The sequence below is a fragment of the Chiloscyllium plagiosum genome, unplaced genomic scaffold (assembly GCF_037043375.1).
Source record: "Chiloscyllium plagiosum isolate Xiang-an unplaced genomic scaffold, Cpla_swu_hap1 HiC_scaffold_6, whole genome shotgun sequence".
Taxonomy (NCBI): Eukaryota; Metazoa; Chordata; class Chondrichthyes; order Orectolobiformes; family Hemiscylliidae; genus Chiloscyllium; species Chiloscyllium plagiosum.
The window spans coordinates 72,346,646-72,362,516 of record NW_028270144.1 but is presented as its reverse complement, the minus strand read 5'-3'; the positions used below and the strand labels follow the sequence as shown (position 1 = coordinate 72,362,516).

The following is a 15,871-nucleotide window of genomic DNA, read 5'->3' as shown; positions in this document are numbered from 1 at the left end:
AGGCTGGGAGCTGGGGGGACACTGTTTTTATTTTACAAGTCACCACACGCCTGGCTTCAATGGGAGGACAGTGGTTAGCTATTGCCAGTGGATCTGGCAATGTGGTAAGCAAAGGGCTAGAGGGGAAAATTGGGGATATTAACCAGTAAATAAGAAGATTGGGTGACAACCCTGGGAACCTTGACAGCTAATGAGTTTGGAAGTGTCAACAGTGTAAAAGGATTCATGAAGTTGGAATTGGGATTCTTGTCAGGTGGAGTTGAAATTCACTCAGCAGAGTGCAATCTGCATGCCGTTCCATTTTCAACTGAACCTCAACATGCATAAGGAAGAAAGGTAGATGCAACACATTCACAGTCGATGGAGCAAGTGCCGTTTGTTTGATCAGGTGGGGCGAGGTGCACATGTTTGGACAATGAATCTGAATCATAGTAATTAAGTCATCCATTCTTCAATGAGTGTAAGTTCCTCTGTTAGGCAAAAAGGTAGAATGAACCTTTGCCTCCAGAGAAATGTAAGCTCATGAATGATCACATTCACACATACACAAGGTGGTTGGAAGTGTGGAACATGAGAAAACACCTGTCCAAAGCAGTCACATTACCTTTGGCCTCAGTGATAAGCCTTGGCTGCAGTCATGAACATAAGGGATGAAAGATCCCCAAAATCTGCTGGAACACAGGAATTTTTTACAGATGACCAATGCTTCACCAATAAAACTTCTGTCCTCCTTGGGATGTATAAAGAGGCAGCTTAACGATGAAACAACAACCAATTAAACCAGACCCTACATAGCCAAAATACCAACCAACCAGACATGAGATCATAGAAAGCACATACGAATTTTCAGATGTGAAAGTTGTTTTTTTTATTGATTCATGCGATGTGGGTGTCAACAGCTGGGTCAGTATTTATTGGCCATCTCTAGTTGCCCTTGAGAAGATGGTGGTGAACTGCCTTCTTGGACCACTGAAGTTTAAGTAGACTAACAATGCCACTACAGAAGGAATTGCAGGAATTTGGCCCAGCAACAGTTGAGGAATGCTGATGTATTTCCAAGTCAAGATGGTGAGTGGCTTGGAGGGAACTTGCAGTTGGTGCAAGTCCTTGTCCTTCTAGTGTGAGTGGTCATGAATTTGGAATATACAGTCTAAGGAGCTTTGGTAAAGTTCTGCAGTGCATCTTGTTGATAGTACACGCTGCTTCCACTGTCAATCGATGAAAGAGGGAGTAGATACTTGTGGGACGTGGTCCTGATCAAGCAAACTACTTTGCTTGAAGAGGAGGCGATGGCCTAGTGATTTTATGATTAGACTCTTCATCCTGATTTATGTTCAGGTGACCATGGTTCAAATCCTACCATGCCACATGGTGGAATTTGAATTCAATAAAAATCTGGAATTAAGAGTCTAATGATGACCATGAAATCATTGTTGATTATTGGAAAAACCGATGTGATTCACTCATTTTCTTTAAGGAAGGAAATCTGCTGTCCTTACTTGGTCTAGCCTACATGTGATTCCAGACCCACAGCTCTTTGCTGCCCTCTGAAATAGCATAGCTAGTCACACAGTTGTAATAATCACTACAAAGTATTTGCAAAGGTCTGTCACCCATGCCACCTATGTGCCCTCACAGCATTTTTCTTTTCCTTTTCCACTATGTTGAGATGCAGCCCTGAGGTCTGTGGTGGAGGAAATATACTCTGTGGTGGAACCTGTTGGCCTAGATGATTTGGGCAGACACTCCCTGGCCATTTGTGCCTCGAGGCCCCTCGTTCCTATCGGAAAGATGTTGTGAAACTTGAAAGGGTTCAGAAAAGATTTACAAGGATGTTGCCAGGGTTGGAGGATTTGAGCTATAGGGAGAGGCTGAACAGGCTGGGGCTGTTTTCCCTGGAGCGTTGGAGGCTGAGGGGTGACCTTATAGAGCTTTACAAAATTATTATTAGGGGCATGGATATGATAAATAGACAAAGTCTTTTCCCTGGGGCCAGGGAGTCCAGAACTAGAGGGCATAGGTTTAGGGTGAGAGGAGAAAGATATAAAAGAGACCTAAGGGGCAACTTTTTTACACAGAAGGTGGTACGTGTATGGAATGAGCTGCCAGAGGATGTGGTAGAGGCTGGTACAGTTGCAACACTTAAGAGGCATTTGGATGAATATATGAAGAGGAAGGGTTTGGAGGGATATGGGCCGGGTGCTGGCAGGTGGGACTAGATTGGGTTGGGATATCTGGTTGGCATGGACAAGTTGGACCGAAGGGTCTGTTTCTATGCTGTATATCTCTATGACTCTATGACCTGCTTAGTGCCCATCCTATGTGCATGCTCACCCCTCCCCGATTGCACCCCTCCCCTTCTATAGAGTTGGGGATTGCAGACAAGTTGAAGCTGGAAGAGCTAGGCATCTCTGATGTGTCTTGGGAGGAAATGAATGGGTGGTCTCTGTATGGTCTCTCCTCCATCTGGGTGCCTGCTGCCACCAGTCTGTCTCCATGGGCACTTGCAGAGGCACCTGAAGTGAGGTCAAGGTCCTTCATCCCACTCTCCCCTGCTGCTGATGCTGCCGGCAAATAGCTTTGGAGTTCAGGTCTGCATGCATTTCTGGCAGCCACTGAGTGTTCTGCAGATGCCAACCTTTCCACAGGGAGAGCCAGACCCAGCAAGGTATTGGTGGACTCTTTCAACTGTGGACTCTTCCAATAGCTTTTCAAATGTCTGTTACAACACTGCCTCCTGTTTCCATGACTTCCGTGCGACAAAAGGATTGAGGGAGATGAAAGTGTGTGGAAGAACTGTTGGTGGTTGTGCTAAAGCAGCAGAGGTGGGGAGATGTCTGAGTGAGTGAGTGGGAAGTGCAGAGGCAGCAAGGGCAGTTTAGGAGGTTGAAGCAGGTAGGTGCCATCAAGCGGAAATGTAGCTTGCAACTGCGAGCGCTGTACACCATTAGTCTCGTTGGTGATGTTGTGCTGCTGCAGAGGTAAAGCAAGTGTGAGGAAGCATAGAGAAGACAGTGGCACTGTAACTTGCCGAGTGCAGAAGATCACTAATCATGTATCCATCTTTTGCTCCCATCTATTTTCTTCTGGTATTTTCTTCCCTCCCATGTCAGTGGTAGGGAAGCTACTGGAGAAGGTACTATACCCATTTAGAAGAAAATAGGCTTAACAGTGATAGGCAGCATGGCTTTGTGCAGGGAAAGTCATGTCTTACAAACCTAATAGAATTCTTTGAAGAGGTGACTAAGTTGATTGTTGAGGAAAGGGCTGTAGATTTTATATACATGGACTTCAGTAATGAATTTGATAAGGTTCCCCATGGTAGGCTGATGAAGAAGGTGAAGTCACAGGGGTCCAGGGTGTTCTAGATAGATGGTTAGAGAACTGGCTGGGCAACAGGAGACAGAGTGGTAGTAGAAGGGAGCTTCTTAAAATGGAGACCTGTGACCAATGGTGTCCCACAGAGATCTGTGCTGGTACCACTGTTGTTTGTGATATGCATAAATGATTTGGAGGAAGGTGTAGGTTGCCTCATTATCAAGTTTGCAGATGACACCAAGATTGGTGGAGTAGCAGATAGTGAAGGGGACTGTCAGAGAATACAACAGAATATAGATAGATTGGAGAGTTGGGCAGAGATGTGGCAGATGGAGTTCAATTCTGACAAATGCGAGGTGATGCATTTTGGAAGAAGCAATTCAAGAGCAAACTATAAAGTAAACGGAAAAGTCTTAGGGAAAATTGATGTACAGAGATATCTGGGTGTTTAGGTCCATTGTTCCCTAATAGTGGCAACGCAGGTCAGTAGAGTGGTCAAGAAGGCGTATGGGATGCTTTCCTTCATTGGACAGGGCATTTAGTACAAGTGTTGGCATGGTGGTGCCGAGTTGGAAGCTTGGGACTCTGATAATGTGGGGGGAGGAGAAATGAGAAAACTGTTGAAATCCACATTGATCCCATGTGGTTGCAGGGTTCCAAGGCAGATGAAGGGCTTATGCCCGATTCCTGATGAAGGAATTCCTGATTAATTCCTGATGAAGGGCTTAGGTCCAAAATGTCGATTCTCCAGCTCCTCAGATGCTGCCTAACCTGCTGTACTTTTCCAGCACCACAATCTTGACTCTGATCTCCAGCAGCTGCAGTCCTCACTTTCTTCAAGAGCTGGCAGGTCATGTTACAGTTGTATAAGACTTTAATTCTGCCACATTTGGAATACTGTGTACAGTTCTGGTCACCATATTAACAAAAGGATGTGGATGCTTTAGAGAGGGTGCAGAGGTGGTTCACCAGGATGTTGCCTGATATGGAGGGTGCTAGCTATGAGGAGAGGTTGAGTAGATTAGAATTATTTTCATTGGAAAGAAGGAGTTGGGGGTTGCTGATTGAGGCCTAAAAAATCATGAGAGGTATAGACAGGGTGGATAGCAAGAAGCTTTCTCCCAGAGTGGAGGACTCAATTACTAGGGATCACAAGTTCAAAGTGAGAGGGAAAAAGTTTAGGGGAGAAATATGTGTAAAGTTCTGCACGCAGAGGGTGGTAGGCGCCTGGAACTTGTTGCCAGTGGAGGAGGTAGGGGCGGGAATGATAGCATCATTTAAGATGTATCTAGACAGATACATGAATGGGCAGGGAGAAAAGGGATACAGATCTTTAGAAAATAGGTGGTAGATTTAGATAGCGGATCTGGATTGGTGCAGGCCTGGAGGGCCAAAGGCCCTGTACTTGTGCTGTAAGGTTCTTTTATAGACAGATGTTTTTATCTTTGAGGGTACCAAGGGATTTGGGGAGAAGGCAGGAAAATGGAATTGTTTTATAACTGCAACAAATAGCTCAGCTTCTAGTTGGAGGTTAAATGGTGATGATAACTGATTTAACCTACTTAATTATGGGTGGCACGGTGGCTAGCACTGCTGCCTCACAGTGTTAGAGACCCGGGTTCAATTCCCACCTCAGGTGACTCTCTGTGTGGAGTTTGCACATTCTCCTCATGTCTGTGTGGGTTTGCTCCGGTTACCTCCAAAAATGTGCAGGTTAGGTGAATTGGCCATTCTAAATTGCCCGTAGTGTTAGATGTAGGGGAATGGGTCTGGGTGGGTTGCGCTTTGACAGGTCAGTGTGGACTTGTTGGGCCGAAGGGCCTGTTTCCACACTGTAAGTAATCTAAACCTTATTTTGCCTGATTGAATGTTTATTGCTTGAGACCACTGAGGCTAAAATTGACAAAAATGAAATAACCTCCAGTATTTACGTCAATCAAAGAGTAATGTTAAATCACTGTATTTGTTATTGTGTAAAACTATAATTTTGAGAAAATGTTTTCTCTATTTTTTCGGACTATTTCAAGCTGTGATGCTAATGCTGACTGATATGCGCATCAGTAATTTTCACACGATGCAGCAATTCTATATAAAAAAACTTTGCGTGACAAGAGACAATTAACCTTCACCCATACAAGTGCCAGATAAAGACCATCTCCAACAAGAGAAAATCTAACCATCATCTCTTGATATTCAATGAATCCCCCACTATGAACATCCTTGGGGATACCACTGACCAGAAACTGAACTGGACTTGACATATAAATAATGAGTTGACAACAGCAAGTCAAGACTAAGAAACCTTCAAATGATAACTCATCTCTTGACTCCTCAAAGCCTGACAACCATTTAAGAGAAACAAGGGATGTGTTCAGCTCCAACAACCCACAAAAGAAGGTTGATACAATCTAGGCAAAAGCAGCCCATTTGTTTCGCATCTCATCCTCAATCACCCACACCCTCCATCACTGAAGCTCAGTAGCAGTGGTATGTGTACTATCCATAAGACGCACTGTAGAAATTCACCAAAGCTCCTCAGGTATCACATTTCAAAACTATAATTGCTGCCATCTAGAAGGACAAAGGCTGCAGATACGTGGGAACACCACCAACTACAAGACCCTCTCTGAGTCACTGTCCATCCTGAATTGAAATATATTGAGGCTCTGCCTGTGTCGCTGTTACGAAATCCTGAAACGCCCTTCCTCACAACATTGTGGGTGTCCCTACACTAAATGGACTGCAATGGTTCAACACAAACCACAAAAACCTTCCATCTAAGTTCAGTGGGTAATAGGAAAGACAAATAAAATGTTGGCCTTTATTTCAAAGAGAATGGAGTATAAAACGAGTGACATCTTGCTAAAACTATGCAAGGCATTAGTCAGGCCACAGCTGGAATACCAAGAGCAGTTTTAGTCTCCTTATCTGAGGAAAGATATAATGGCATTGGAGGCAGTCCAGAGGTGGTTCACAAAGATTGATCATGGGTATGGAGGGACTTTCTTCTGAGAAAAAGTTGATTAATTTGAGATTGTACTCATTGGAGTTTAGAAGAATGAAAAGTGACCTGATGGAAACATGAGATTCTTAGGAAACTTGACAGGGTAGATGCAAGAGGTTATTTCCCCTTGTGGGAGAGTCTAGGACCAGAGGAAATAATCTCAGAGTAAGGGACTATACGTTTAAGACAGAGATGAGAAGTAATTTCTTCTCTTACAAGGTAGCATTTGTGGAATGTATAACATTGAGGGCTGCAGAAGGTGGGATATTCAAGGCTGAGATACAGATTTTTAAGCAATAATGAAATCAAGGATTTTGAGGAAGAAGCAGGAACGTTCAGTTGAGGGTTATCAGATCAGCCATGATGTCATTTAATGATGGAGCATACTCAATCGGCTGAATGGCCTAATTCTGCACCGACATCTTATGGTCTATGATCATCTTATTATCTGGTGGTTGGGGAGGGTAATAAATGATGGTCCAGTCAATGAAACGCACGCACACCCCCAAATGAGTTAAAAACAAAATGATTTAAAATATCTTCCATTCTTTCTTCAGTAACAAGTCTGATTTTCATTGCAGATTCATTCCATTCAGTGCAGATGGTGGTTGGCAACAGGAGCCAGTTTGGTAGTTACTAAGACATTGGGCAGAATGTTGTAGGGGCTTTGACAAAATCACATGAGAAGTCTGACTAGGCCGATCTCGATGTGAGGAGCTAATTGCTGCATCTTTCAACTAAGTTCCAGGCATTGAAGCGAGATTCTCAGTAGGCAGCACTGAGTTGCCTATTGAAGTCATATTGTTTGTTAATGAAGATCTCACCTTATGAATTTGCAGCTTCCTAAACTATTGCTCACCATGATGTGGAGGTGCCGGTGTTGGACTGAGGTGGACAAAGTCAGAAGTCACATGACACGAGGTTATATTCCATCAGGTGAAGTGATGAAGGAGCAGCACTCTGAAAGCATGTGATTTCAAATAAACCTATAACTTGATGTCATGTGACTTCTGGCATCACACACCACAGACAAACTAGACTCTGAGAATTCTTGATCCAGAAATCAGAATGGCTTCCTGATGGCTTCAGCTCACCGCTGGCTGTAAAGAGTTTTCATGGTGCTCACCACACGACACCATCTCTGGGCCCCAGCCACATATACCTCACAACCACAAACAGTGGCACCTGATATTTGCCAACCTCTCAGGATCCTCATGGCATCTCTCTAAGTATAGGAGACATGAATCTAAATATAAATAGATTAATAGCTCAGTAATTTTGTTGATAATGAAAAGTCTAAGTTTCCTTATTTTGCAAGTGTTTCTTTCACCTCCAAATTAACTGAACATACTTGTAATAAAGCAGGGCACTTTTCCATTCTAGATTTAGTAGAATAAAGTAAAAAATAAACCGAGAAATCTTACTTCCTCCTGGAGGAACATTACGTTCAAATATACACAGTCGGTATCCAAATTGTTTTTCTAGAATTGCAGGTAATAGTTCAAATGCAAATTGTTGCTCTTCCTTAGCATCAAGGAGAGTCTCTTTACTCTTAAGAAGTAACACATATGCATCATATTCCTTATCATCTGAAAATTAAATCCAAAACATTAGCAGCAATCAGTGTAATTAAAGCTTTTTTTGCATAAAGACCACTAGCAATTATGATGAGCAATAAATGCTGGCCTTTCCAATGATGTTCACATCCCACAAACAATAAAAGATTTCCAATTAATGCGTAGCCACAATAAAACTGGAAATTCCAGTTTCTATATATCTTGTGGAAGCCCCACTATACGCTCTGAAAACTCACGTAATTTTGCAAAAACAAAGAAAGTCCTATGCCTGAGTAGTACTACTTATGCACAATTTATGGTTTTAAATGTAGTTAAAAAAAGGGAAATGTTTTCCATCTGCACTGTGCATACCTCAGAGTGTACTTTGTTAGATCAGGAAGACTTTGACAATGAATTTAATCTAGCAGGGTATTACACTACAAGGTCTCCTCAGATTATGTTAGGACTTCTATCAGAGTTGTTATTGGAGATGAGAGTTCAGTTTAGCTTCATTTCTGTTTCTGAATCATACAGTGAAGGTTCAAGGCAGCAAGTGGAACCTAGAATTATATGAGGTGTAGGATTTTCCACACCTACAGCTGAAATGGTGGGAAACACTAGCTGTCCTGGAGCCACTTAATGCACAAATGGGCTCCTACTAGACTGGACTGACACTACCAGCCCTCAGGGACAGGGAGTCGCATTACAGAGATCTATCAGTCAATCAGTTTTTCGGAATCAAGGTGATATTGAATCAGGATCGAGGTCATTGTAGGAAAGTTTGCTGTGTGTCAGGTCGACAGAGTAGGACTAGTGAGGAGTGAGAAGCTGGGAATTGACAGACAAGAAGGGACGGTTAGAGAAACATGTTACAGCACTTTAAGGATGGACCTCTGATGGGTTCAGGAATCCCCTTAAAGGACAGTCCCCACCAGACCATGCAGGGAATCCCACCACGTTGATTGTTTGGCCTGACCCTTTTCCCACACTGGTTAAATCCCAGCAGTGGTGAGATGAGGCTGGGAAGGGGGAATTAATTCCGATTATAGCTTTAATTGACCTATTGGTGGGAGGCCAACCAGCTCCTCTCCACTGCTGGTATAATAGTAATGGGGCAGGGGTAATGGGCAGGCAATGAAGAGGCCCCCTTGATTTAACAAGCACCATGTCTTCAGATCCACCATCTTGGAAACTGTAAAATCCAGTCCATGGTTGCTGTATAAATATTAATATACAACAAATAGAGTGGTCACTGGTTCACTCAGAAGGATTAACCCTAGGCATACTCCAAGGAGAGGAGAAAGTGAGGGCTGCAGATGCTGGAGATCAGAGCTGAAAATGTGTTGCTAGAAAAGCGCAGCAGGTCAGGCAGCATCCAAGGAACAGGAGAATCGACGTTTCGGGCATAAGCCTGAAGAAACGTCGATTATGCCCGAAACATCGATTCTCCTGTTCCTTGGATGCTGCCTGACCTGCTGCGCTTTTCCAGCAACACATTTTCATACTCCAAGGAGAGGCCAATGCATTGATGCTTTTGAAGTACTGCTGAGGCATTTCACACAGTGTTAGCTTTGATTGTATCCCATCGAGGAGAATGTACTTCAAAGACAAACACCGAGAGGAAAGTATTGGGAAACCACCCCACTTACTCATCTCTGGAAAATTACTCATAGGTTTGTTCCATATGAGTTGAGGTAGGACCTATGACTGGACAGTATGCCAATTTAACAATATTGACCAATTTACAAGTACAGTGGCAACTAAAACAACCATGACTTTTCATACTTGTGTCTGGATGTAAGAAATGCAAGCCAGGGTACATTTATTGCTGTCCCTCTTTGTTCTTAGAATAAGCTAGTGTTTGTTTTGCTGTGTTATTATAGTTCTTGTGGTACTCAGTGTAGTGTATGATTGAATAATGCAAAATGTTGACTTGATGGTGTTGTCTAGATGATGATTGTATGTGTTTGGAGGGCAACCTGTCGGTGATAGTATGCCCATCGGGAAGAAGATACAATAAACTTGCATTTGTACAACAATGATCACATTCTCAGGTCTTCCCAAAATGTCTATGAATGACTTTCACACAACCGCTGCGACACACAGAATTACTGCTTTAAAGTACAAGAATTGCGAGTTTTTTTTAACAAAACAATTAACTGTTTAATATTCTTACCTTCGAGAGTATCATCTCTACCAGTGAGATCTCTGAAGCAAAGGACAATTTGTACATGGAAGTATACACATACAATTGCCACAAAGACAAGCACAACAATAATGGAAGTTAATAATTTAACAACTCCATGAACATTGCTCTTGCCTATAGGAGAAAAAAAATTGTGAATAATTAATGCTGCTGTCACCAATATTTTTTACATAACAAATACATCCTCAATGACATCAGAAAAAGGCGACATAAAGGTACGGGTGGCACAGTGGTTAGCACTGCTGCCTCATAGTGCCAGGGACCAGGATTCAATTCCAGCCTCGGGCAATTGTCTGTATGGAGTTTGCACGTTCTGCCCATGTCTGTGTGGGTTTCCTCTGGGTGCTCTGGTTTCCTATCACAGTCCAAAGATGTACAAGTTAGGTGAATTGGCCATGCTAAACTGCCCATAGTGTTAGGTGAAGGGGTAAACGTAGGGGAATGGGTCTGGGTGGTTTGCTCTTCGGAGGGTCGGTGCGTACTTGTTGGGCCGAAGGGCCTGGTTCCACACTGTAAGTAATCTAATCTAAACCCGTTCAACTCAAGATTATCTTTCACACCATTTTCTTATCCGACGTAAGGCACTTACATTTTAAAAGATTATTTAAGCAAAAAATTCCAAGATACTGTTTTGTTTCCCAGCCCTGTCACATGTGCACCATAATATTCAACAGGTGGATTCAGATATTACAAAGCATTGTTTTATTGTAATGTTCAAAGAAACATTTCACAGGTTGTGGTTAAGTCCATTAGTTTTCATTGACCAATTGTGTGAGACTTTGTTTTTGTTATTATATTTTAGAAATTTGGCCCAGCTTTTGAATCTGCAGTCCTTATTTTACATAAATATCAAAAATTTTCAGGCGGTAATTCAAATCCAGTGGAGTTCTAACTCACATAGTGTATACCAATTAGGGGCTGTTTTCACCATTCACGTCCCACCTGCAGTTTTAATTTTGGCTGGAGTAGTAACATTGATGGAGGTCAGCATGAAAGGGACCAGAATCTGAAGTGCTCTTTCAGTAATTTCATTGTTTGCAGGGCCAGGAGGATCAGTAGTATTGAGGCACTCAATTTTCCAGAGAATGCCAGCCATTTCCCATCTACTTCCTCCCCATGTTAGCCACAAATAAAGGATGGTACCTTTCTCTTGCAGAATAATGTATCCAGAAACCCTCTGGTTGTAAGTTGTTAAAACACAGTTAAAGTTTTGATTCAGATGCTCCTCTTTAATTTGAGTAAATACCAATGGACGTATAGTATACTTTCCGTTGCTTATAATTACATCTCTGAAATATACAATGAATTTTACTTTGACAAAACAATCGCAATCTACCAAATTTATACCAAATTTGTAGCGTTACAGATATTTGTAAACATGAAGTTTGTTTTTCAGTTTTTACATCTACAATTCCCTTTGTACAGCAATTATAATTACATAAAAATTAAATCAAGTCTTGCATTTATTTATTTACACATAGAAAGACATTTCAGGATGAATTTTAAAGGTATGACTAAAAAGGTCAAAGCAAAAATTGAGTGATTCAAAAAAGTAAGTAAAGGGGTAACATAAAGCAAGAGGAAGAAGGGTCCAAAGATGGATCTTTGGGGTTTTCTGGAGGGGACCATGTCAGTATCGAAAAGCAAAGCTATAATGGGATTGGAAAGGTGTCAAGATTCTGTAGGAAGTTGAAGTGATTACATACTTTAAAGACTCCAGATCAAGGAGGACAAGGAAGAAAAAATGCAGAATTGTCACAGTGACACTTAGAGAGAATGTCAGTCAGAACACCAGTTAAAACCACTTCGAAGAGGGAGGGAAAGTCAAATGGGCGTAGTATAGTAGGCAAGGACCAAGGAACAAACAAATAGAAAATGCTGGAAAAGCTCAGCACATGTTAGGAAAGGAAGATGAAATGCCAATGGTTGTGCACTAAATGTTAATCTGGTGTCCAGCAGCAGTTGAAGGAGCCCTTTGATAAATGAGGGTGGTAAGTGTCAGATTTTCCCTAAGAAGGCCCATAGCCACCATTTTAAATATTTGTTAATTTAAAATGTTAAGATTTTTCATGTGAAGCAGAAAACAGCAGACATACTAGCCCAACTCTACAGTTGTTAAGACCACCAAACTAATCCTCCTCCTCCTCCCCAGCAACCACTGTTCACTTAAAGCTTTTCTGGGACCTAAATGCAGTCAATTTCTGATGTGGCACATGGCCTTTCGAATAGTCAAGTAGCCAATAAACATACCAGTGGCTTTCATGCAAAACGTTAGAAGTGGCTGAGGCCCAATTTCAGACTTGTGCCTTACAAGTGGGAAGCATTCCATAGACTGCTGAGTCCTGGGCCCATTTCTAGCCTGCAACCTGCTCACATATGCAGATCCTATTTCATTCGTTTTTCAAAGCTAAATCAGAAGTATTACGCTTTTGAGCTGTCACCCTCCTTACAATCCTCCATTGGCCATTATACATTTGAAGCTTAACTATTCCTTCATCTTGAATATAAGTGCCCATTTCCTTCACTATCTCCTATTCCAGTTCTCCTATTTCAGCTCTCATCTTCACCTCCTTAAGTCCAAGGGGCATCAACTTCCATGCATGGGTAGAGCTATTTTGATCTGATCCAGCTTTACCAGAACACACTTGTCTTTATCAAAACTACACAATATGCTGGGGTGCTTTGGAGAAGTGTAGATGAACCAAAGTTCCTTTTTTACTCTATGTTCATTTGTCTCCTTTGAACCATGTTTCCTGTCCTCACTATCACTCCTAAAATAAATGAGAAGTTCATAAAATTACTTAATCTCCCAACTAGACATCATCCATTTAGTTGCCACTGCTGCTCTTCATTGGCCAGCATCCTGAATCTCGCCTTCTCCACCTGTACTGAACCCGGTCTAATACTGCCACTGTCCTTCTCTACAAAAATCAAGCTCATTCCATCTCCAAGACCTAACTGCACCTTCAATCCCATTTCCATTAACTGTTCACACAGCTTCCATTCCTAATCCTCAGGCTACCAAAGTTGTAAGCTATTCCCTTAACTCAAACTTTCATTCCTTCAATGAGCTTCCTTAATGCAAATGTATCATAATGGAAATTTTAATACTTTCATTTAGGAAAATAAAGATTCAATTGTTAAACCTACAATGAAATCACAATGAGTTGAATTGCAAGGCTTCTGCTCATGATTCACATTAAGCAAAGTTTCAAATAGTTATGAAAGCCTTTATTTGCCTCCAAACATGCTCTATTACAAATAAACCTTAATAAAACATTGTAAATCATTAAATATGTGAAATATATCATTATTTACCATGTGTTCTTACATTACAATGGCCTAACTTTACACAATGAAAAATGTTGGAAGATAGATCCAGAAAACAGCCTTTTCTGCTTGGTGGAGTGTTTCCATATGAGTGTGATACAGTCCACCATTCTATCAATGCACTTAAACATATCTTCTGTATTTTCACATTGCAGTGTGAAATCTCTGAATCATCAGCTCAGGAAACAGGCTGGTGAGCAGGCAGTAATTCCTGGGACACTTTAGGATGCTTGACCTCCTCAAGATCCCTTGTTGCACAACCTACTGCATCTTTGCTTCACTCATCCATCAGTTCCATTGGGCAGCATAAGGCGTCAGCCATCTCAGTGAACATTTCCACGGCTGTCTCTGCTGGCCTCGCACAGACAAACAAATTGTCAGCAGCTTGGTTGGTCTCTTGTGGCATTATCATAGCCCATTTGAACTCAATATGTTGGAAACAGTTGGCAATTGTGGCTTCCTCAACATCTATCACATCTTCCTCCTCATAAAGATTGCCTGTAGAACAATTGGATTGAACTCCTGCTTTTTCTCGATAATGTAAGAGATCAGCTGCAATCACTAGTGGATTCCCAACCATCCGCCTCCAATCCATTGGCTAGAGCTTTGCCATGGTATTGAAAGGCAAGAATGTCAGCTCTTCAGGCAGAAATGTCAGGGCTTGTGGGATAGTTGTCTGTAGTGATGATTATTGTTTCTCCCCATTGCCCACTTTCCCGAAACACACCGCAAAAATGCTGGAGGTCATTCATCCAGGTGGGTTTGTGAACCACATATTGCACAGGAAGCATCTCAACCCTTGTAAGGGCTATTGCACTTTCCTATCAAAAGGAGTGGCAACTTTTCAATGTCACCCATGTTGGCACAGACAACATTGCTTGCCTCGCTTTCCACAATGACATGTTGCATCATTAAACATTAAAGAGTGATCTGGCAGAATTTGGTAAAACAGTCTGGTTTAATCTGCAGTGAAAATATCTCTGGGTGCAGAGTCATTCTGGACATGAGCGAGACCATTTTACAGTCAACCATCTGTTGTTGCTGCAGTAACTGCTGCACTCCCATCGCTTACCATATGAATTCCTTGTGGCTCATCATTTTTGGTAGAGCGACCCATCCTTTCTGCAGGATTAAACTGCAGATGGAACTGTTCTCTGCTGGAACTATTTTGAACTACATTTGCAGAGGTTCTTCAATGTTAGAATTGGCAGCCGTTCTCATCCTTACCCTTGTGGGAGAGAATGCCTGTTTGTCCATCTAAACCAAGATAGTCATCTTGCACTTCAGAATGACTGACAAACTGAAAAATCTTCTTAATGATATCTGTTTTTTGCTTTGCACCACTATTTGTTGTATCAACTTCCCTTCCTTAGTGATGCTACAAATTTTAACTTTCTCACAGCTTTCAACATGCTTGCAGAGATTGAACACCCTATCACAGGGAGTTCCAGTTATTAGATGATGACTTGCCCAAACTTCACACTGCAGCATGACCTAACTCCTCCTGATTAGCTGGCGTTTGTGTTTTCGTATACAACTTTACCTATGTTCCTCCAAAAGTCAACATTTCAAAGTTTCAACCTTTTAAATAATATTCTGTTGTTCTATTTTTATTATCAAAGTGAATAACCTCATGTTTGCCCACATCTGCAAACTTGTTTCTCTTTCATTCAACATGTTTATATCTCCTTATGTTCTCCTCGCAGCTTACATTCCCATTTTGCTTTGATTCATCAGCAAACTTGGATATTTTAGACTCTCAGTCTCTGCATCTAAGTCACACATTGAATTGCAAACTCCAACACCGATCCCTGCAACACCTTCAGTTTGACACTTTTATTGGTGCCTTAGCTACTTTCTATTGATTTCAAAGTGATTCATTGCAAATTAATCTCATAAATAGTGTACAGAAAATATACACCGCACTGTATCTCAGAATCATTTCAAAGTGCTTCATCGGCCAAGTGTTTTGGAGTATCAGAATCCTTTCACAAGAGTAAGTAATAAATCCAATAATCATTAAACACCTACCTCCTCGAATCCTTACACACAGACTTTGCTCGATTACAGCTAGCCACAGGGGAGTTGTCAAAATACCAATTTAGCCGTAACAGTGGATTCCTTGTGCTGTTAGCAAAAGCTGTGCAATTAATTGTTCTATTTTCACCTAAACATTTAAATAATCAGATATCAATGGATATTAGTAGCATTTGAATAAATCTTAAAAAATCCTGATTTGAATTAGCTATTTGAAGAAACCACAATAGATTTTATTTTGCACTTGGAGTGCAGGTTTTTACATTTCATTTAGGCCTTAATAATTACGATAAAATAATTCTGAAAATAAAGTGCTCGTGTGAATAGTGACGCAGTGAATATTGTTGGAGCCCTTACTATTTCATTCATCAGATGTGGAAACTGCTGGCTGTACCCACATTTATTGTATATTGTTAATTG

The 15,871-nt window shown here is 41.5% G+C and overlaps 1 protein-coding gene across 2 annotated transcripts in view; it reads right to left on the bottom strand.

Annotated features, from left to right (window-relative positions):
* The window catches only part of LOC122550652 (interleukin-18 receptor 1-like), an 87,018-nt gene that overhangs the window by 8,115 nt on the left and 63,032 nt on the right, over positions 1–15,871 (bottom strand). The window contains exons 7-10 of one of the 2 annotated variants that reach the window (XM_087988118.1): positions 15,446–15,581; positions 11,228–11,373; positions 10,055–10,198; positions 7,747–7,911 (exon numbers count right to left, since the gene is read on the bottom strand). In XM_087988118.1, coding sequence (XP_087844244.1) covers positions 7,747–7,911; positions 10,055–10,198; positions 11,228–11,373; positions 15,446–15,581 — 591 coding nt within the window. The remainder of the gene's footprint in view (positions 1–7,746; positions 7,912–10,054; positions 10,199–11,227; positions 11,374–15,445; positions 15,582–15,871) is intronic. The other variant, XM_087988119.1, reaches the window with a different exon arrangement.